The 21561-nt window shown below is 39.3% G+C and overlaps 1 protein-coding gene across 2 annotated transcripts in view; it reads right to left on the reverse strand.

The window, feature by feature from the left end:
- cntn4 (contactin 4) overlaps nucleotides 1-21561 on the reverse strand; it is a 191719-nt gene that overhangs the window by 161945 nt on the left and 8213 nt on the right. For both annotated transcript variants that reach the window (XM_087840514.1, XM_087840512.1), the window contains exon 2: nucleotides 11391-11527. In XM_087840514.1, coding sequence (XP_087696640.1) covers nucleotides 11391-11445 — 55 coding nt within the window. In that variant the 5' untranslated portion in view covers nucleotides 11446-11527. The remainder of the gene's footprint in view (nucleotides 1-11390; nucleotides 11528-21561) is intronic.

Raw genomic sequence — 21561 nt, forward strand, 5'->3', positions numbered from 1 at the left:
CCTGTGTGCAGTCTTAGCACAGTAGTCTGTGACTCTAAGCCACCATTGGAGTCATCAGGCACTAATGGAGTCCTGCAGCAGATGGCGAAGACCCCATAGGCTACTGAAGTCAACATCATGGATTCAGTCTGGGATTACATGAAGAGACAGAAGCCACTTAGACGGCACAAATCCACAAACAAACTGGCAAATTCTCCAAGATGCCGGACATTTTCAAAATTGCACTATACCGTAACATATAGGGTGGTTAATTACTATGAGAATATAAGAATCTGTAAGTTGATACTGGTGTACTTGGATTTAAACTAAACATTGTGATTCACACAGTAATTGTGATCATTAAATAGGATTGTTTACTCCTTCAAATTAAAACGACATTCTTTTTCTTTTTAAGGAAATTTACCTCAAAAGGGACAAAACCTTTACTGTGCTCAGCTGCTGCTGTTATCTGGCTCCTTTTCAGATCTTTATATATATATATATGAATGAATACATTTATACTGTCTTTCATGAGTGAGTGTTTCAAAAATATTGTAATTACTTGTAATGTTTTACTTTTTTTAAAAAAAATTTCAACGATAAGGAAATTGAAGAGATGCAATCGGCCTGCAAAAAAAGATAAATTAATAAAAAATTAAAATATGAAATGAAGAAATCATTCCCTTCTTTGGATGTGTGTGATGCAATTGCACAGTTGATGCTGTGCATTTGATTCAGTGCATCTACTGTACATGTCTTTGTCACAAGTAAATCCAATTAATCCATGAAGATGGTCAGCAGAACTGGATGTGTGACAGGCTGCGTGGGTTGCTTCCTTCAGCTCACTTCTGTCTTGCCTTGTTTTGCTTTGACACCATGAATCTAAAGTCTGCGAGCCTCACTGGTGACAACAGTGCTGTGTTTCTTTGATGGTTAACACTGACCGACTGAAGAAGATGTGGGTGACGTGCGCCGTCTATGAATAGCTGAGACCAAACAAAAGTCTTATAATTGCAGACTGTACATAAAAGATGGACTTGTTCACTGTGACATCAAGCACTGGCAACTTAAGTCGACGACCGCCTCAAACTGAATATTTTGGCTGCAGACTGAAGGTGGATCTTACTGAGATCTACTGCGAGCTCACAGGAAACACAGTAAAGCGTATCCTGCTTTATGTCCCTCTGAACACTAATGTGGGACATGATTTACAAACATTATTTGAAAGTAGCGACTGAATTGGGACCATAAACTAATCAGGAAAATGTTTACTGAGCTCATACTCCTTCAGTGATGCAATTTTACTTTGTCTCAGTCGCTGACTGTCACAAGTTATTATCGCAGAGTACATTTAGAAGATGCCAGAACTCTTTGAGTTCGTGAGGTCAAATACTGCTGGTTTGTCAAAGTCGCTGCCACGTTAGAAATACACACAAGGTCTCGATTGGCAATCCTCAACCATCATATGATGGCAATGCTGAAATGGGTCTCACAACGTTTTACAACAGGAAATAAAAGCTGAGTGAGACTTTCAGCGACAAAGCTAATAAGCATAGAGTCACCTTACATTTCTAAGGTTTTACATGTAAAACCATAACAAAAGTCATCTGTTCCTTTCCAGGTTTTAAAATGTAAATGGAAGCTAAGACGAACACTAGTACAGGACATATGACACTGCATCATTAGTTATTAAAGAAGCACTAAAGACAAAATGCAGAAGCAGCGTGTAAAAAAGCAAGCACACCGTTGCTGCTTCCGTTGGAATTACGAGTATAAGGAGCAGCCTGGTGCTGCTAATCAAACACACTTGATTAACTGATCATCAGCAAGTGTGAGCACCTCTATAAAAGATGGTCCATCATGCTGTTCCAGCAGTGAGCCATGATCTTAAAGAAGTTTCTGTTAGTAAGTAAGTAAGTAAACTTTATTTATATAGCACCTTTCACAGACATATGTCACAAAGTGCTTTACAAGGTAAAAACATAATACAGTCATAAAATACACCATGAAAACCCCTGGTCCAATTAAAAGCTTTTTGAAATAAAAATGTCTTTAGGTGCTTTTTGAAGGTCTCCACTGAGTCCAAACCCCGTAGAAATAGGGGAAGTGCATTCCACAATCTGGGTGCAACAGCTTGGAAAGATCGGTCCCCTCGGGTTTTAAAACGAGTGTGGGGGACCACTAAAAGGTTTTGGTTTGCTGACCTCAGGTTACGAGTGGAGGTGTGTGTATGAATCAGATCAGCAATGTAGGGGGGTGCCTGTCTCTGTAATGCTCTAAAGGTTAAAACTAGAATTTTAAAATGGAACCTGAATCTGATTGGTAGCCAGTGCAGCGACTTTAACACAGGGGTCATATGAGCACCCTTGTTCGAGCGGGTCAGTAGCCTCGCTGCAGAGTTTTGAACAACCTGTAGGAGGGCTAGCCCTTTCATGTTTAGACAAGTAAACAGGCTGTTACAGTAGTCAAGTCTTGTAGAGATAAAAGCATGTATTATCATCTCGAGTTCACTTGTTGACACGATGGATCTAAGTTTAGAAATGTTCCTCAGGTGAAAAAAGCAGGTTCTTACTGTCTGATTTAGATGTAGTCTGATACTGTTGTCACGTATTAGTGTGGGGAGAGTTTTGGGGTCATTTCCAAGCAACAAGTCCATCAGACTACAGTGAGAACACACAAGACGGAGTCGTACAGAAAACAGTTACAGGTGTTTTAAAAAGTTATTGAACCATGGAGTACATGCATTGCATTAGTTGGCTTAGTTTCTGTTAAATGAGTGACACCTTGTAATATGTCATTTGTTGTTCATCAAAGGCATTATGAATTCTGAATTTTAAACATTTTAGTACCTGCTAAGAAACAGGTGATTTTCTGTTGTGATAGGCACAACCTTAGAATTAAAATAGGATATGTTTTGTTTTTCACATTACTTTATTTTCCGAACTGCTCCATTAAGGTGAGGTTATGGAAACTCGGAAACTTTGAGTACTCAAAGTCGAAAACGTCTTGTTATGGTTTGGTACGCTGGAGCATCAGCCGGAGCTTCCCGGTGCTATTTCCGTGTCAATTTGCTTCCACTTTTTTGTTGTTCAGAATCCTTTTGTTGTAGGAAAACATTTCTTGCTTTTCGTGCATTAGGCCCATATTTGCATTTTACAACATTGTGCCCATTTAAAAAGAAGAAAAAAGGTATCTGAAAACAAGCCTCTTTCACTCACAAAGCAAAAATAGGCTTGTGTCCAAAATGCGTAAGGGTGTGCATGTATCGGTATGTGTGTCGCTCTGTGTAAAATACTGAGCCTGCTTGGAAAGACGGTGTCTTTAATCCGCTCTGCAGCGACTCTCAGGGTGAAGAAATCAAGTGTTTCTGAAACAGGACCCCAAAATCACACATGCACAAAAAAAGCAGCTTGATGAAAATTGTGCAAGAGTGCAGTGCAGAAGTAAAGGGCGCTTGCTGCTATCATCATGGTAGAATAAGCTCGGGCAACGAGTAGAGAATTAAGATTCTGGATGCGCGGCGCAGCAGGACTATGGTGGGGAGAAATCAGACGCTAACAGGGACGAACAGAGAAAAACAAGCTGAACAGCCAACAACGTGTACATGCACCAAACACACCCTCCTATCGTAACAGTCCTCCACAATCCCTGTTCCATTTACACAAACTCCACATTATCACAGTGGATTTAATAAGTTGGCCAACAACAGAAAAGCAAAGCTGCATTCGGTTATTGGCTTCTTGGAGTTTAAAGATAAAATACTTCAGGTTTTATAACATCCAGTTCTTTGCCAAACCCACTTCTTCAATCACTCTAAAGCAAACAAAGAGAGCGTTGCAATCACATTTAAAACCCCCCATTTCATGCTTTTATTTGCAAAGGCCATGTCATTTTAATATTAACCAAATTTCTGAATAATAAGTCCCACTATCAGATACACACACACACTTTTTCAGTCCCATTAGTTGTAAATTTGTACAATCAACTAGGTCACAAATATTAAATTTCACATGGAGAAAAAAAATGTCCCCAACCAACTGTGGACGACAGCTTTTAGCAAACATTAATCAAACAGGAATAAACAGTGCATTTAGTGGGGACTATTTTCATCCACGGATTAGCCACACTTGGCTCTCTGGTGAACATTTACTACACTGTATGTTTCTCAGAATAAATAAACAAAAACACAGCGCCCAAGTTTATAATGTAAAAAAACGAAAAGTCATCCAGTGCAACAGTTTGCTTTACCAGTGTGTTAATAAGATGCAGTGTATCAGGCGTTTGCAGCACAGACTTGCTAATAGAACAATACCACTACTATGTTTAGATTATTCATACAGCCTTACATGACAGGACATAAACATGTTTCAGTAAAATAACAGGAATAAAGATGTTTAACGATATAAACCCCTGTTTTTGAGTCTGAAGATAAGCCCAATAATAGTCACCTATTCAAGACAAAGCTCTTTATCATGCATCGAGGGTTTTGTCCCAGGTCCATCACCCTGCTAATTGGAAGGAAAGAGGCTGAGGACTAGTGAGTGTCAGAACTACAATCCAGGATGAAACAACAAAGATCCATGAGTGCAGCAGGAAGATGGCCCATCTGACCATGTGCTGCAGATCTGTTGAATGCCCTTTCATGAATGTGAATCTCCACCAAACCCTAACAGTTTGAGATCTGTTGGACTGAGATCTGGTGATGGAGGCCATTTGAGTGCAGTGAAGTCACCGTCTTGTTCAAGAAAGCAGTCCAAGATTATTTAAATATTGTGACATGGTTTCATCCTGTTTAAATCAGTCGTTAGAAGACGGATGCACTGGTCAGAAAGGGCATAGACATGGTCAGCTACAATATGCAGATAGGCTGCAGCGTTTAAACGATGCTCAGTTGGACTTGAGGTTTCAAGAAAATGAGCCTGTGCAAACTTAACCTCAATTTCCAGTTCTTAGCTGACAGGACGGGCACACAGTGTGGTCATCTGCTGCTGTAGCCCATCTGCTTCAAGGTTCAATGTAGGGATGCACCGATACCGATACTGGTATCGGGTATCGGGGCCGATACTGTAAAATGTGTGTGTACTCATACTCGTAAAAGTTACCCGATACCATGAACCGATACTAACTTATTTCATTAGTCAGAGGGTGGCTTATCATTTTTGTTGTAGTTTTTTAGATTGGCCACTAGGGGGACATCCCGCGCTAAACAGGCACAGGGTTAGGCGAGTGAGACTGGCGGCTCCAGATAAAAAAGAGAAACTGGAGGCTGCTGTAGCTAGGCTAAACAAAATGTTAGCAGTGTGGACCGGAACAGCCAACTTTAACTCAGGTTTTGGAAAAGCGAAGAAAAATGTCAAGAGAAAATCCACGGGCAGTGTGTGTGTGTGTGTGGTAGAAGTATCGGTTTTTGTACTCAGAATCGGCAAGTACTGAGATCCAAGTATCGGTATCGTGTCAGTTTGAAGAAATTGGTATCGTTGCATCCCTAGTTCAATGTGTTTTGTGTTCAGAGATCTTCTTCTGCATACCTTTGTAATGTGTAGTTGCCTTGCTAACAGCTTCAAACAATCTAGCCATTCTGCCTGTCACAAGACCGAAAGGTCGGTACAAGAACTGGACTCAAAGCGTGATAAGGACAAAGGCAACAAATCATAGAACGTGAAGTGGTGAGGCCTAGTTCATGTGGTGGATGTTGATTAAGAGGGGAGAAGTGGGCCAGTGATGCAGAATGGAACGTGGCAGTTAAGTAGTCACACCGAGGAGAGAGGACAACTGAGTTAGGGAGGTAGTGGAGAGGAACTCTGTAGATGTTGAGTATGTTGTATAACTTTTCTAACTTGCAGCTGGAGAGAGTAAGCGGTGTGGAAAGGGTGACGGGAATCAGCAGTGAGCTGAATGTGGATTGGCTGAGATCCAAAGGTTCCTGATGGTGTGCGGTGGGCAGGTGAGGCACAGAGTGATTTCCAAGATGGGGGTAAGGTATCCGGAGTCCAAGAGAGAAGCTTAAGCTTGAGGTTTAAGTCAAGGTGAGTCCAGGAAGTGAGATGATGATGAACTGGTGCTGAAGGCTGAGGCTTAAATCACTCTGGCTTGATTGCCTGGAATCAGCTCCAGGTATGTGGAACTGAGCTGGCCCTGCCCAGGGGCGGATACCAGGCAGACTCAGGAGCCTGATGGGAAATTCCAGCCGCACACCCGGACCATGACGCTGCCGTGACTTTTGATATCAACAAAATATTGATGACAAGATTTACCTTAATGAGCAGCTGAACATGTAAAAAAAATGTCCAGCAAGTATATACATCCCATAGTTAAGGTAGAAGACGGGACTGACAGTCAGAAATTTCAAAGTGAAAAATAACTAAATCACTTTGATTTATGGCAGAATCAAAGAGAAGTGAATCCTCTTGATATTCTCTTTGATAAATAAACACAAATCCAATACTAATGTCTAATGTGTGCTCAACATCTGAGACCATCTGAAAATCCAGCATTGTGAGAAAGACTTTGCAGAAAATGAGGACTGCGCATTAAGGCATATTTCTAAATTTTCTGCATTAGCAGCTGAGCGCAAACTCCTGCAGTAACATAACTTTACTGCACGCCTGTGTTTGGTGGCATTACTAACTCACAAAAACAGATTTGCATAATGCCTTCTGTCCGCTGAGAATTTTTATCAGTCATAGAAAATATTATTAGGAGAAGGATTTGCTCCAGTGTGGTGAAACTACACCTTCTCCAGTCCGTGTCATGTGTTCAGCCTCATTCACCAGGAATGTGTTCTTTTGTTATTACATTTCAGGAAAGTCTGCTTTACCCTACCTGATCTGCATTTTTCTCACTGCTGTGCTGCTTTTCCTAAATATCTACAACAGAAGTGGAGAACAAAATGCGACAATGACCAATGGTGATAATGGGACAAATGTGATAGAAAACACTGAAGCATTATGCACGAATAAAAACAACACCCAGTCTGCTGTCTGCTATTGCATAAAGGCAGGTGACTAATTTTAAAACGTAATTGGATTTTTAGTTTCGACTGGCACATAGCGTGTCTTATTATCAAGCTTTTTATCCATTTGTGCATGAAAAGCAAATCTACTTGTAACTCCCCGGGCTGAGGAGTGTACCTAAAGCTGCAATAAACATCTTTATAATTTCTTTCCTCGAGTCTCCACGAGGTTCTCTCTATTCACAAATCCACTCTGCAGCACATGAAAGCCAGCGTCTTTAGGTCGGCATATCGTGCATCATTCTTGTCCTCCATGAGTTTTGTTCCAAAATGATAACCAGGAGAGTTGCTGTGTCCAAGCTTTGGCTTCTAAAAAAAATGCTTTTTGAGGCTTTTCAGCAGAGCTGGAAACATATTAACTGCTCAGGGGTCTTCCTTGGCGTATCCCTGAGAGATTGATTAAAGCAAATGTCTCAGTTTTTGAGAATTTTGGAAAGAAGATAAACCAGTTTTAGTCACCGGGTGCTTCTTTCACAGCTATTCTCTGAGGGGCTTTTGTCCTTACACGCCACAGCCCACTCTACAGTTTTAAAGCCTAGGACCACATTAACACTGCTTCTCCCCTGGCGCAAAGCTTCAACTGAGATCTTGCAGAATGCAAATGGACTGGTAGCTATATAGCTCTTTTGTAGTCCTACTGACCACTTGAAGCACTGTAGGCTATAAGCAGTGTTGGGAAGGTTACTTTTAAAATGTATTCCATTACAGATTACAGAATACATGCCCCAAAATGTATTCTGTAACGTATTCCGTTACGTTACTCAATGAGAGTAACGTATTCTGAATACTTTGGATTACTTAATCTATTATCATGCTGTTTACAACTACATGAATGTACTATTGCTGTGATTTATTACTGTTACTGAAGGTCCGCGGCTCCGAACCGTAGTAAAGGGACCTCTGGCTGATACTGTGGGTTCTGTGTCGGGCTCGTAGTCGAAAAATAGCTTTACTTTGTTGTCTGGGTCAACTTTGCTAGCGAGAGACAGAGAGAGGCGTTGAAAGGCTGCTCCAACGGGACTTATTGTTTTTGGAGGAAAACACGAACACGATGTACAGTCGAGTCTTAATAGCTTACTTACAACTAAGGCTCTCTTCTTGGCTGCAGTGGTTATTATTATATTTACATGCTTCCAGCTCCCGTTTTTGCTCGATGACAGCTCGTACTTTTCCTTTTTCTCCCTCCCTCGCTCACAGACACATAACGTGTATGGCAGTCCATTCTCCCTGCAGCATGGACTACACTGCCCATGATGCTACATTCTTTAGAGCTATACCTGTAGCATTCTGCCTATTAGCTTAGCACAACAACAACAAAAAGGCCTCTCTCACCCAGGAAACACAGAGAGAGAGAGAGCGTCACCTTGTAACCATGGCAACCGTGATGCTGCCACCTGGAACAACAGAACGTAGCTGTCAAACAAAACCCAAACAGTCCTGACCCGCCACAATATGAAACAGGGAAGTACCGCCGTGTAATCCTGTAACGGAATACAGTTACTCATATTTTGTATTTTAAATACGTAACGGCGGTACATGTATTCCGTTACTCCCCAACACTGGCTATAAGCTGCATCTGATCCTAGCGCGCTTTATTCTCTACACTTGAAGCACTTAGTTTACCTCCCATTCATGGCCAATTTAGCACCGTCAGTTAACCTAACATGAATGTGTGTGTTTGAGTTTGAAACTACCTGCCGGGGCATTTCTCTGTGGAGTTTGCATGTTCTGCCTCATGTTCTGCTGCGAGGCAACAGTGCTAACCACTGAGACAATATGCAAACAAAATTATCTGAATACAGGACAAATAATCAGATGTAGAAGAGTGCACCGTTTTTTTCTGTTTCAAAAAGCTAGAAAAATTGAGCTGGTCTAACACCCTTACAGTTTTCATGCAGACCTAGAATCACTGCTCAGTATCTCAGAGAAATACATTTAAATGTTGAATAGCTCTACAACACACAGTTTACATCAATAACTAAGTTGAATTTCACATCTACTGGCATTAGTTAATGTGCTAAAAACAGGCTTGAGTTCATAGGTCGGCTGTGTGGTGTCAACTTGTTGGAACATGCTGGGAAAGCCTTTAATATCAGCTAATTCAGTTAATCATTGTGCAACTGCAGTGATGGAAGGTGAAGTCCCACTAGCTTCATTGAGTTAGTGACACTAATTATAAGTCTGCAGATGCAGACAAATTATTGTGAAAAAAAAGAAATAGAAAAAAAGACAATGGCAGAGTTGTTCATATGGAAGGTTAGTCCATTAGCAGCTCCAAGATTAGCAGCAGAATATCATTTTGTGGGGCGTGCTAACTTTTGTGACACACTTTAGCTTTGACACAAAGAAAGGAAAAATGATGCAGTGATGAGTGGAATTTGGTCGAGTATGACTATGTGCTGGTACTTATGTCAACGAACACAAGATTTTTCTGTCAGTCTAGTATCTTTGTCCATAGGTAGACAGAGCTACAGCTTATCTTATGTTTCTGCTATATGCTATATGAGACTATAACTGTTAGGACAGTACGGTTAACAGGACCTGTGGAACACATGTGGGACTTTATGATGGGATTCATGGGGGAAATTTAATTCTTGTAAGTGCATAACAAAATAACGTTCTGTGGGCGCCTTTGAGGTACGAGCTCCACGAGGATTCTCCTGCACACTGGTCAGTAATCACCAGCTGTCTGCAGCGAGATCGTGCGGGGTTGTTAGACCTACAATAAGATGAGCAGTGACACGTGTTAGCCCTGCAAGGGCAAATGCAATGTAGCTCAAGGTTCCTTTACACAAATCTGATAATCACATGTGTAAGGTAAGAAGTTCACAACAGGCTTAATGTGTGTTGAGTAATGAGAAGGCAAGTTTCACCGAGCACAGACCTCATCGCTGGGGCCTTTTCTTCATCTTTATTCCTGTAATACCTGTTGATTAAACACTCTGAGTGATTCCTCTGGTGCTCTCTGGTGACCCCTGCTATTTGTAAAGGAGACAAATTAAAGTCCTCCATCAAAATGTGATCAATGCCAGAGAGCCTCTGGGTGAAATGGGCACCACGGTGTAATGAAGCTATAACTCAACTTTAGTGCATTCTAAATGAGTGATGGACATCTGAGAGTACAGAGGAAGGATTTCCTCATAGCCTCTTTTACATGTCAACATGAGAAATTAACCTAATTTCAATATTCTTTCGTAGCACTTCTTTTACAAAATAATTACTGGTGCTACAACATTTCAAGTATTTTATATATATATATATATGTGTTGAGTGATTAATTCGCTTGTTCACTGAATTCGTGATTGAGTGCTGAATTACTGTAAAATGTTAGATCAATTTCATGCTCTCAGATTAATCCGGGTAACTCTGTAATACTTGACAAAGCAAATTAGATCAGAAGAAGCTAACTGAAACAGATCTCACACTTGACTTTTATTTTTTACTACTGGAAAACGAACAATTGTGCGTTTGGGAAAAGCAATATCGCATCTCATTTCATAATGAAATAAAATAGAAATGTGTTAGTAAATGTTTATTTTACTACAGCAGATATCATAGAACAGATGCTCCGCAACTAGTGGTCAAAACCTTGTTGTGTTATTGTGTGTTTGTAGTGTTCCAAACAGAAACACCAGTTTGTCCATCGGTGTTTCTGTCCACTGGTGGACAAACTGGTGGACAAACTATGCAACATCAACACTCGTACTGTACCACAGTTGAAGGGTGTTTCTTCCACCTCTTTGTTAGTTTTATTAAAATTCAAATTTATCAGCTAAATGTTCTTTATGTTTGTTTATCTGTCTGTTTTTTTTGCATATAGTTATATTAATTATGCAATTTAGCGACAATATTCAATAATTAAATTCTGAGGTCTGATATAATCGAACAGATTCAGAAAGCCTTATGCTGACATCAGATATTCCTCATTGGCTGTCTCGAGGTGGGGGTTTAGCAAAACTTTAGATTTGTGGCAGTTTTACACTCTTGATCATTTCACCCTTCTTTGTGATCTGTGAAGCCAAGCTAAACTGAACATTTTCATTTCCACTTTAATGCGGTACACTCCACTCATTCAAATTCAGCGTGATATTGCTAACCTTTTGTGAGTACCAGATACAACACTGAGAAAAGGCTGAAACGCAATATTGCCAGTGATTGGAGGTCTTTAGCGGACCAGGGCTTACCTTGAAAATAATGTCCTCGTTGAATGGATTCTACAGACATATTATTTTAGATCTGTGAGAGAAATTATGTTTGCTTATGGCTAATCTACTTGAAGCTATTCCTTTCTAAACTACAGCTTTCATACTGGCGCTTGCCCCAAATACATATGAATAAGACTCAGACTTCACAAAGGCAGCTTTGGCATGCATCAAAAGTTCTTAATAAGATACTTTACCTGCAAGGCACCCCATAAGTGACTGCAGCAGCAGCAGTTTCCATAGCAACATCATCTTCAATTTTGTAGGGTCAAAGTAGTCTCACATCCAATCACGAATGTATGGAATCCGATTTGCACCTTTCTGGTTTTCCAATCTGTAGAAGAAGGCATAGGTGAGATTAGTTGAAAGTAAAGTTTTCGTTAGCAAGTAGCCTTTCCCCACTCAGCATACTCATTTCACAAGTTTTGGAACTACATGCAGGAACGTACAACTGAAAGAACATATTACACACTAATTATGAGCTACGTTATAGTTTATCAAGTAAACCCAAATCTTTCACTGTGTGTTTAAAGTTCACAGTAAACTCCTGGTTCAAATTTCGTGGAAGTTGAGCAGCAGAAAAAAACAAAGCATCGAGTTTTCAGTTCAGTGTGTGTGTGCGCTTGTGTATGTATATCCGTATCTCCAGCGTGACATCTACTTTCAAGTCAGTTTAAAAGCAAAGCTACTGCTAAAACTTTTCATAGTATTGTTCTTCTTTGAAGCCGCACAGCTTTCATGCTCAAAAAACCCAGTGCCGAGCCGAAAGACGGAAAATGCTGAAAAGCTGGAAAACGCTGAAGAATTTCACAGTTGTGTGCTTTTTCCTCAAAAGAGACAATATCTCTCCGGAGTGAGAATTAAAACTGGACCGTTTGGAGAGTGTCAGCAAGACAGCACTCGGCAATTCAAACCACAGTAAAGTGGTGGTGGTGATGGTGAAGGAGTGGTGGTGGTGGTCGAGATTTATGAATGAAAACACTGTCACTACTTATGCTAGCTCAAGTCACTAAAAACTTTTGCTGCACAAATCACTTTGTTTCTCTAAATTACACCCAATCTGAAACTATTTTGAGCTGTTTTGATAACTGTGCAGCCTTCTCTCACTGAATACACTTTAAACATCTTCTAGCATGTGAATGTATTGTAAAGATTGCTGTTTACAGCCTCTATATTCAAAGAGTTTCATTGTGCAGAAAACATTTATATACATACACATGCGTATCATTGTTACTTATAATAAAAGACACTGATGGGCACCAACACTTAGTACAATTACTACAAAAGGCAGATTTTTTTAAACGAACACTGTTTTCTGTGACTGTGCCGTTAGGTAGCCATAGTAACAATGATGGGAGCAAAGGGGAACGCAACAACTCTGAAAAGTGAGGAGGTCTACGTGGATAGATGGCTGTTCCTTTCAAAATCCTGAAGAGTATTTTTCTTGATGTGAGCTCATTACTATGGCTATGACAAGCGATGTCCAGCTAAAGATGAAGTTGTATATTTAGTAAGGAATAAGCTATATCTGCTTTCTCATCTCCATTTATCTTTGTGTGATTTGTAATGCTCAATTTTATTCATCACCTTTGTTTTCCCATCATGTAACATTTACATGCCTCAACATTTCCTGTTACCTTCTTGCCTGCACACACCCTCTAAACCGATCAGCACCTATTGTAGCACCTGCTTTTTTAAAAATCATTCTTTTCTGTTAATTTTCTGGCTCCCAGGCTGTCTGTCATGCCCCCCCCTTTCCTCCACCTAATCCAGGGTGTCTCAGCCAAGATCTCCATCAACCATCTGCTTACTCTGACAGACTCCAGGGGGTCCAGTTACTATCTCTATGATGCTGCTTCTGATTAGGGTCCAAGATAACTTAAATGTAAGTTAAAATAAATAACTTGATTTATTTTAAATGAATTCACTTCCTGGAACGGAGGTAAAATAAATTTTACTCTGTATTATTGCCTCGTTGGGTTTTGTGATGCCCATCCTTCATCCTTACAATTATGTTTAAGGATCTTAAAAAACATTGTAATTGGTGGGATTCACAGTGAAACCTGTACTTGAAAAATAAAATTCATCTAAATATGTTGGTTATGAAGGTAGTAACAATATAACTTCCCGTGGGGACCAAGTCAATAAATGCTGTATGAATGTGGGCTCGTTCAAAAGGAAATTAATAATAAAAGAAAAAACCCCAAAAGGACAGGATTCATTAGGTAAAGTGGCTTTAAACAGTACTGTTCACCAAAGCAATGTATATTGATTGTGTTGGAGAATTTGTTGTTAGTCTTTGTTCACACTAATTTCCTGGCTTCTGCACCCTCAACCTGCCAATATGCATTAACATCCTTTGAAGCTGCTAGCAATGTCTATCCTGCACCTGTGTGCTCATAGCATGCAGACACATCCTGTTGCATTAGTGAATATGAAACACAAACGTATTACTGTTTTTATTTTTTCAATTAAAAAAATATAGGTTCTTCAAAACATTGATTTTCAGGACTGCCGGCTTTACAAACTACAATTCTCTGTTTCTGGGCTGCGCATTAAAATGCTTTTTAAACTTTGCAGCCAAAATGATAGGCATTTGGTTTAAAGGGGTTGTTGAATAACGCACAATGTAAATAGGGCACAGCGAAGGGAGACAGATTTATCCTGTTTGCTTGCAACTCCGAGGAAAGAATACAGAATAAGTTTTGCAAGAAATGTCAGAGGCTGCCTGTGGAAAAGCTCTACTTTTGTAAGAATTAAAGCAACACAGCCAGTTAAGAAGTGAAATCTACCTTTTGCAGAGCTCCTCCAGGAAAAAAAAAGGCATTAATCTTTTGTCTCCTGGGTAAAATATATTTAGAACTGAGGCATGTTTGACACAAACCTCTCCAAAATTACAACTATTTGTGTAATTTTGCCATTACAAAGGAGCACAGAGGAACTCTGTTTTGCCACCCCTGCTGTGATTCAATATAGACAGCACAAAGTTTTAAAACAGTCAGAAAAAGTGAGACAAAACCACTAAAAAACCAAAACAGGCACAGGAAACTGTTTGAGTAGGCCACGCTCTCATTAATCTCAGATTTTCTACCTTCCAGCTCTGTCTGCTGTCTCCACCTACAGAAAAGAGGTCTTTTATCTCCATACATCATATAAAGGGTTGTCAGGATGTGTCTTGGGTACATCAGTGGTATAAGGCTGTGCCTCATCCTAGAGAATTTTTTTTTTGCATATTAATATGCTCTCTTATAAAACCACCAAGCCATGTGTCTATTAAGCGAATGCATTTATTTGTGGTGATGCTTTCCTCAAAAAGTTTTACACCAGCGTTAATTTGCAAGCGCAAAAACATTTAGCATGACGACATATAAAAGTGCAGTTCAGCAACACGACTAAACAAACAGCAGCTTTCGCTGGTGATCGCCGTGGGAACACTACAACAATCAACCAAACAGTAAAGGGTGTGTGTTAAGGTCACTTTAAAGAACAACAGACAACTGCAGCGTTGTGTTCCTGCATCATAAACAGCTATAACGGATGAAGAACCACAGCTGCAGGAGAGACAGTGTACAAATGTAGGGCTGTGCAAAAGAGTCACATGCTGGGTCATCTCTGTGGTTTGGAAGCCCTTCGGTTACGATCAGTCTAAAAATTGTTTGGATCTAAAAAGTACATTCACTAACATTTGCTTATTGTGAAGGTAAAAAAAAAATAGCTTCAGTGAAAATATATTTTCTGTTGAAAATTTGTTGGTCATTAAATGCACACAGTCTCTTTTTTTCAGTTAAGCATTCAGGCACGAGGTAATCCTGAATCTTTGTCTTTACTAATGTTCTGATATGAATTACAAACGATGCATGAAAAATGAAAAAAGGCGATTGTTGTTATTTCTAATGGTACATGCGACCAGTTGTTGTGTTTAAGTGTGATTAAATCCAGACACAGTGATATAGAAGTGTGTCCTGTAGGTTTATCATCACAGTAAGAATCCAGTTTTGCTTGCAACTTGTTATAAGCTGATACCTGCCCTGGACCCTCTGAAGTCACATTTTCAGGGTATGACCAAGCAGTGTTATATGACGTGTTAGGAGTTAGCTGAGTAGATAAAGGCTTTGGAACTGTATTACCGGCTTATTTAATACAATATTTTCTCCATTGCCCCATTAATACTTGGTAGTTTGGTCTGAGACTGTGCCTTAGGCAGCAGACAATGACAATTTCGACATATCAGACCAATCACTCAAAAGGAGACTCAAAGAATGTAAAATATATAGAAAAAGACAAATCCAGGACACACACTGCATCCTGTGCATACAGAATGAACATGTCAGATTTCTAAATGTAGAAATCAGAAGGTCTTTTAAGTATGCACAAGTGATTAAAAGAGAAAAAAGGGCCACAACTCAATGGATAAACCAGTATTTCATCCACATGTAGTAGAAAAGCAATTTTACATTGGATGTTTAGGCATTTTAATATCAACCTGTCACAAAAACACATACTTTTTTTTTTTTTTTTTTTTACCATTTCTTTAGTTTTAGTTATACCTGTGAAAAAGCCCACAGATAACAGTTTGACAGCTATAAACGGTACTTTGTGCAACAAAGTGATTTCCAAGGAGCTACCAGCCACAACCTTGTAATATCTCACATTGTCCAGTGTGTCCTTTAAAGGTTTGAGGAAACTAGATAAGTAGCTGCCCTAAAAATCCTCTACAGTAGAAGACATAAAATAATGATGATGTATATGGTCCTTCAGTTGATCTACTATTCACTAAAGCCTGATTGGAAGAGTGGCTGTCAAGAAGCCATTAAGTAAGAGAAACATGAAAAAAAAAGGTTTTATGGACCAAATTCTCATCGATATGTTGGCAAGGATCAGGAGAGAGGTACAACAGTGAGCATTTACAGCCACAGTAAAACATGGTGGAGATGCAGCCACGGTTAAGGACTCGGTCAGTGGTGCTGGGAATCTCGACAAAATCGACGAACATGTCACAAACACAGAAAAGTACCGTCAGGCTTTGACTGAAAAACACAAATAGAGCTACAGACTGGAATCCTCTGAAGCCTGATCGCAACATTAACAAAACAAAAAAAGTTGTGTAATATCAGTCATGAACCCTGATGAACAATTCCTGAAGACAAACTAAAGAAATGACAAGCTCGCCTGAAAGAGTTGAGGCTGCGTTGAAGGATAAATGCTGTCATACCACATGTTAACTTTCCAGATTGCAAGAATTGTACAAACTTTCTCCCCTTATATTCTGTATTTCCATAAATGCACTTTTCTATAAATGAATGCACCTATTTCACATTTTACTAGCAAGATATAAAGAAGTTAGTAGTGGAGCAAGCCTTTTGCACAAGCCTGTACTTCTCACTTCCGGTATGCTTGAAAGGAACTCGAGTATTTCTCCTTACTCATTTGTAGGTCTTTTTTTAATTTGTTTGCTTTTTGATAGTGATTATCGTGATGTGCATCTTTGTGGAGTGCTTCAAAAGTCCCGTTACAGTTCACAGAGCATACTCGTACTCACAGAGCTGTCGTTACTCTCAGTAACTTAGTTTTCCTCCAGTTTATTAAAGGCTGTTGTTACAGTATCAGCATGCAGGTTTGTCTCTCTCCACTCTTTTCAGCTCGACCTGATAAAGCACCCCAGCAGCTAAAGATAACACTACTGAGCGCTTCACAAACTTGCCCCTGCCTATTGTTGCTGTAATCTATTTAGTTTCTTGATACCGAGGAAAAGGAAGTTGATAAATGATCTGGCTACACAGAGCGTACTGAGCTGTGATTAACAAAGGCTCTGGTTAGTCTCGCAGAGATTAACCAGTTCTTGTCATTTTACAAATGTGACTCTCTGTCTTTTGCTCTAAATTCAAAGCATCTAACAAGCAAAAGCAATAATGGAGGAAGGAAATGGAAAAAGGTTGACAGATTGTTTTTCTTAATCCATCCATTTCTTCCCTGTGCCAAAATGGCAACTGTATTAGCAAATACAGGACTGCTACCAGTATCTACTCTAAGATTCCTGTCACCATTACTGCTACCACTCCTCCTGTTACTAATACTGTGGGTGCTACGAATTAAAAAGTAATTATAATTTGCATATATCAATCGTTTGGTAACGCTGATATTCCCTGACTCCCTGCCATAATTTGCAGTTGGGCTCTATAACCACTCAAGCATCAGATTTCATAGATGTAATGTACTGCAGCTGCTTTTGATAAAGGGAAATGACTGATGATGCTTTGGGGCATTAGAGGAGGAGACAATCAATGTATTCAGTCAGTAACAAATGACCAGAAAATTGAAAGATTTTCACCCCTCATGGAGTTAACAGCGTATTAAAATGAGAAGTGTTTGTAACAATGTGACACGCTGGTGTTTGTTTAGAACAGTAAGCCTGCACCAGCACCTTTTCGCAAATACACAGTAGTAATTATAAACGGCATTGGCAACCTGCTGCTAGAAATCTGCAAGCAAATGAATGTTACATTTGTTTTGGATTCGACTCTGTCCACTCAGAGTACCACTCAGTTATTGTTGTGGCTGTATGAGTGCAGCAGGGGCACAGAACTTTAAATCTTCTTCCCCTCACCACACTGGTTTCCACTCCAAAGTTTGGCGATGTAGAGAGCAGTCCAAAATCAGTCTACTGCAAATGCTTGTTCCAAAAGGCAACTGATGTCTTTGTGCAGGCAGTGCAGAATCCTACCTTGGATTAAATTAGCTTTGGGAGGAGATAACACGTTTGGTTAATGTACTGCACTGGTCCCAGGAGATCCATCGTCCAGTGATATCAGGGCGGAGAGCCAAACAGAACCAGAGACGATCAAAGGAGCAGCTCTGCTCCAATACAGGTCTATCTGCAACTCCGTTTGTAACACCTGTCGAGAAGGCAGCTACATTTATTAGGCGCTCGTGTGTTGTGGCACGCAATAGGCGGATGCTGCTTTTGTGACAATCCCGACACAGCTAGAGCATAAATATAAGCTATTTGAAGTCAAACAGGATACACAAGCTTTTATGAAAAGTCTTCTCATGCTTGCATGCTGTGCAAATACCACAAAGCATTGAGAGTCGTGTGCGTTTGACCTGTTCTGGAAACACAGACTGTACTGTCACCGACTACAGTGCAGCATCATGACAGGAAGGCTGTTAATTCCATAAATGTGTAAAGCTCTTAGAGATGACTAATATTTTACTTATATCTTTAGAGGTAGCTTTAAAGATCTTAAATAGCTTATTTAGTTACAATATATCTAAAATGCAAATTAATTCAAGAAAATAGTACAAAATTAATGAAGCTATTTAATATTTAAGTTGAAGCATCACAGAAATTTTACTTAATAATGCACAGACCAACTGCAATTCATTAGTTTTATTTTAATTTTTAAATGGATTTTATTTAAGATGGGATCATGTACAACATTAATATAAATGTTATCATTTTATGCATTTTACCAGAGGTAGCTTAAAGCACCCATAAACACCTAACAGGAAAACAATAAATAACTAAACATTGTGACTCTTTCAGCTAATATTTCAATTTTTACTTGATGGTATCAGACTGGGAAATTTATTGAGTTGAAGCTTTCATAGAGAATGTGGTTGCCCAAAGGCTGAATGACAAAAACAGACAGCATGTCAGATTTATTTACATTAATAAATCAGTTTTTTTTTAAAATATATTCACATATGTTTTTCATATTACTTGAAAATAAGCAGTTTCCTATATTAGTGCTTTACCGCCAAAGGAGACACATTTATTTAGCCATTTTTAAGTTATTGCAGCCCAGATTCTGTCCTGCACTCAGCCACAAAACACGAAGGAAAACATACAAGGATGTGTTTGAATGAAAACCAGTAAACGAGCAAGAACGAAGACGAGTAAAGCCGCCACAATGTGAGGTTGTATGATGCATTCACTGAAATTGTTTTAATCAAAAAGCAGAAGGTTTGCAGTTCATTAAAGGAGGAATGAAGGCAGATGAGTGTGTTTGACAAATGAGTGCCGAAATAGGGCCATGTGAGTGAACAGGAATAGTAATGTGCTTGCTCAGAGGATGCTGGTTTACACTGATAATTGTCATTTACTTTTCATTTCTGTTTTAGAGCTTTTAACCATCGGATGCGGCATTTCTTTACGCCGGCTGTTTTTTGTCATTGCTTTGAAAGATTTGCTCAGCTCTAATGATTTGAAGTAGAGTTAAAATTGAAGAAAAGTGTTTTAGTATTGGGTCTGAGTGTCTTTATGGTAATGTTAGGGTATGACAGGATAATATGAAGTGTAAATTAATAAAGTGAACAGCTGTGCACACAGACCACAGAAGGACTCTCTCGGTTAGATCACCGTACTGTACGTCAGCAGGACGAACAGTTCTGTGTGATTCCCTGTTTCTTTTTTCCTTTGGCAAAAATGAAAATAAATAAATAAACAAACAAAGCATTTACAACTCACCGACATGGCTTAACAGTAGGTCTTAGAGGTTCTTGTAGAGTAATCATAAAATGGGCACCAGCAACTTAGTTGTGGAAGTAATGTACATATGCCACAGGCTTGATGAGTCATATTTTTTACAGAGTACTTGTTTGATGTGGTTGTGTGAAGTCTGGGTGCAGGTCTGGTGGTGATAAAGCTAAACTGTGACAGCGCTACAAAGCAGCGCGCTGCTGTGTAGTCACATCACTGCTGGTGTGGGTGGTAAATTCGGACAGTTTGGAACTGACCGATTACTCGCTCGCTATTGAGAAATCATCTAGGAGAAAACAAAACATTTATTTTAAGATGTGTGAAATGAAATATATAAAATGTTTAAAACTATTATTTTATTAGATTGTTCATTTTCACTCAGGATAACCTCTGGACATATTATTGGAAAAATCATCAACATTAGAAAAAACAAAAAACCTTAAAAAAAACCCTCATCAAAATATGTGAAAGGTTCTCTGAAATAACGACATAAAAAACCTTCCACTTAGATTAAAATCACACTGTTACTCCTTACTAAACACAGTAACGTTGCCTACAACACATTTTGTAATATGATCTAAATCCAATCTCACTGAATGTATAGCTCAAATAAAACATGGAAATTATGGATCTTAGTAACATTTGTGCTTTAATATATCATAGCTTTCATAGTATTTCATATAAGATATTAAGCAGGGTTATAAATGAATTAATACTCATATACTAATGGATGCTAAAAATCTATATTAATACTATATTTGCAGCTGTACTGATACCAACAGTACGATCTCCACCTCCTTCAGCTGACACAGATCCTCACACAGCACTGCTGCAGACAGGCCGTCACACAGCCCCTCCCCTCACTAGCAGCCGAACAAACTTGGTGAAACATTTTAAAGACTTCATGAAGAATTCGAAGAGGTCAGTAACACTTCTGTTTCAATAACATTAAAATATAAAACACTATTAGTATTTACCCACATCCGTTCTCCTTAAACGTAGCAGCTAGCAGCTATGGCTAACAATAAAACGATAACATTACTGAAGCAGTGTTGCCAACTTAGCGACTTTGTCGCTATATTTAGCGAGTTTTCAGACCCCCTAGTGACTTTTTTTCTAAAAAAAAAGTCGCTAAAAAAAGAGGTGAAAGCGCATATCGCTTTTACTCTCAACAAGCAGCGGGTGCTGTAACGCAGTCAGTTCTTCTTTTACTCTTATGCTGTTTTGAGGACCACAAGGTTTAAAACTACTTATAAACACACACACACAAAGTAACTCCACCAGAGTGCCTATTTCGGTCACTTTTGCTGGTCCAAACCCGGGTAAAGGAGCAGGGTTGGAATTGTGACATTAAAAAAAACAATAATTACTAAAAGAAATTTAATTTGTAGTTCTAAATAAACTCTAAATAATTTAGGATGTTTTTTACTGACTTTATGTCTCTTCCACGATGTTATTTCTCTCTCCAACAACGTAGGTTACAATTACATTAGCATGACCAATTATGCAAATTAGGTGATGACGTCATTTAGCGACTTCTAGCGACTTTTAGGAAAACCAATAGCGATTTTCCTTACTGAGGAGTTGGCAACACTGTACTGAAGCTAGGCAGCAAAGGTCTGTAATGATTATAGACAGTGTTCATTTTTTTAGGATAAAATAATTTTTTGTTTCTAAAAAAGTAAACTAGACATAAACAGTGCCAGCAGCTACAAAGGGTGCCAAGCCTCGAGAAGCATGGAGAGTAAATAGAGCTGTAGTAGAATACATTTGAACAGACCTGTGAAAAAAAGCCTCACGCTGCCTGTGGTATCAAAAGTAGCACTGAATATAGCGCCAACTCTAATCTCTACAGTGCAGCAAAAGCTAAAAAACAATGTGACTGGTTA

This window comes from Neolamprologus brichardi, chromosome 5 (genome assembly GCF_056152115.1).
Source record: "Neolamprologus brichardi isolate AB-2024 chromosome 5, ASM5615211v1, whole genome shotgun sequence".
Lineage (NCBI taxonomy): Eukaryota > Metazoa > Chordata > Actinopteri > Cichliformes > Cichlidae > Neolamprologus > Neolamprologus brichardi.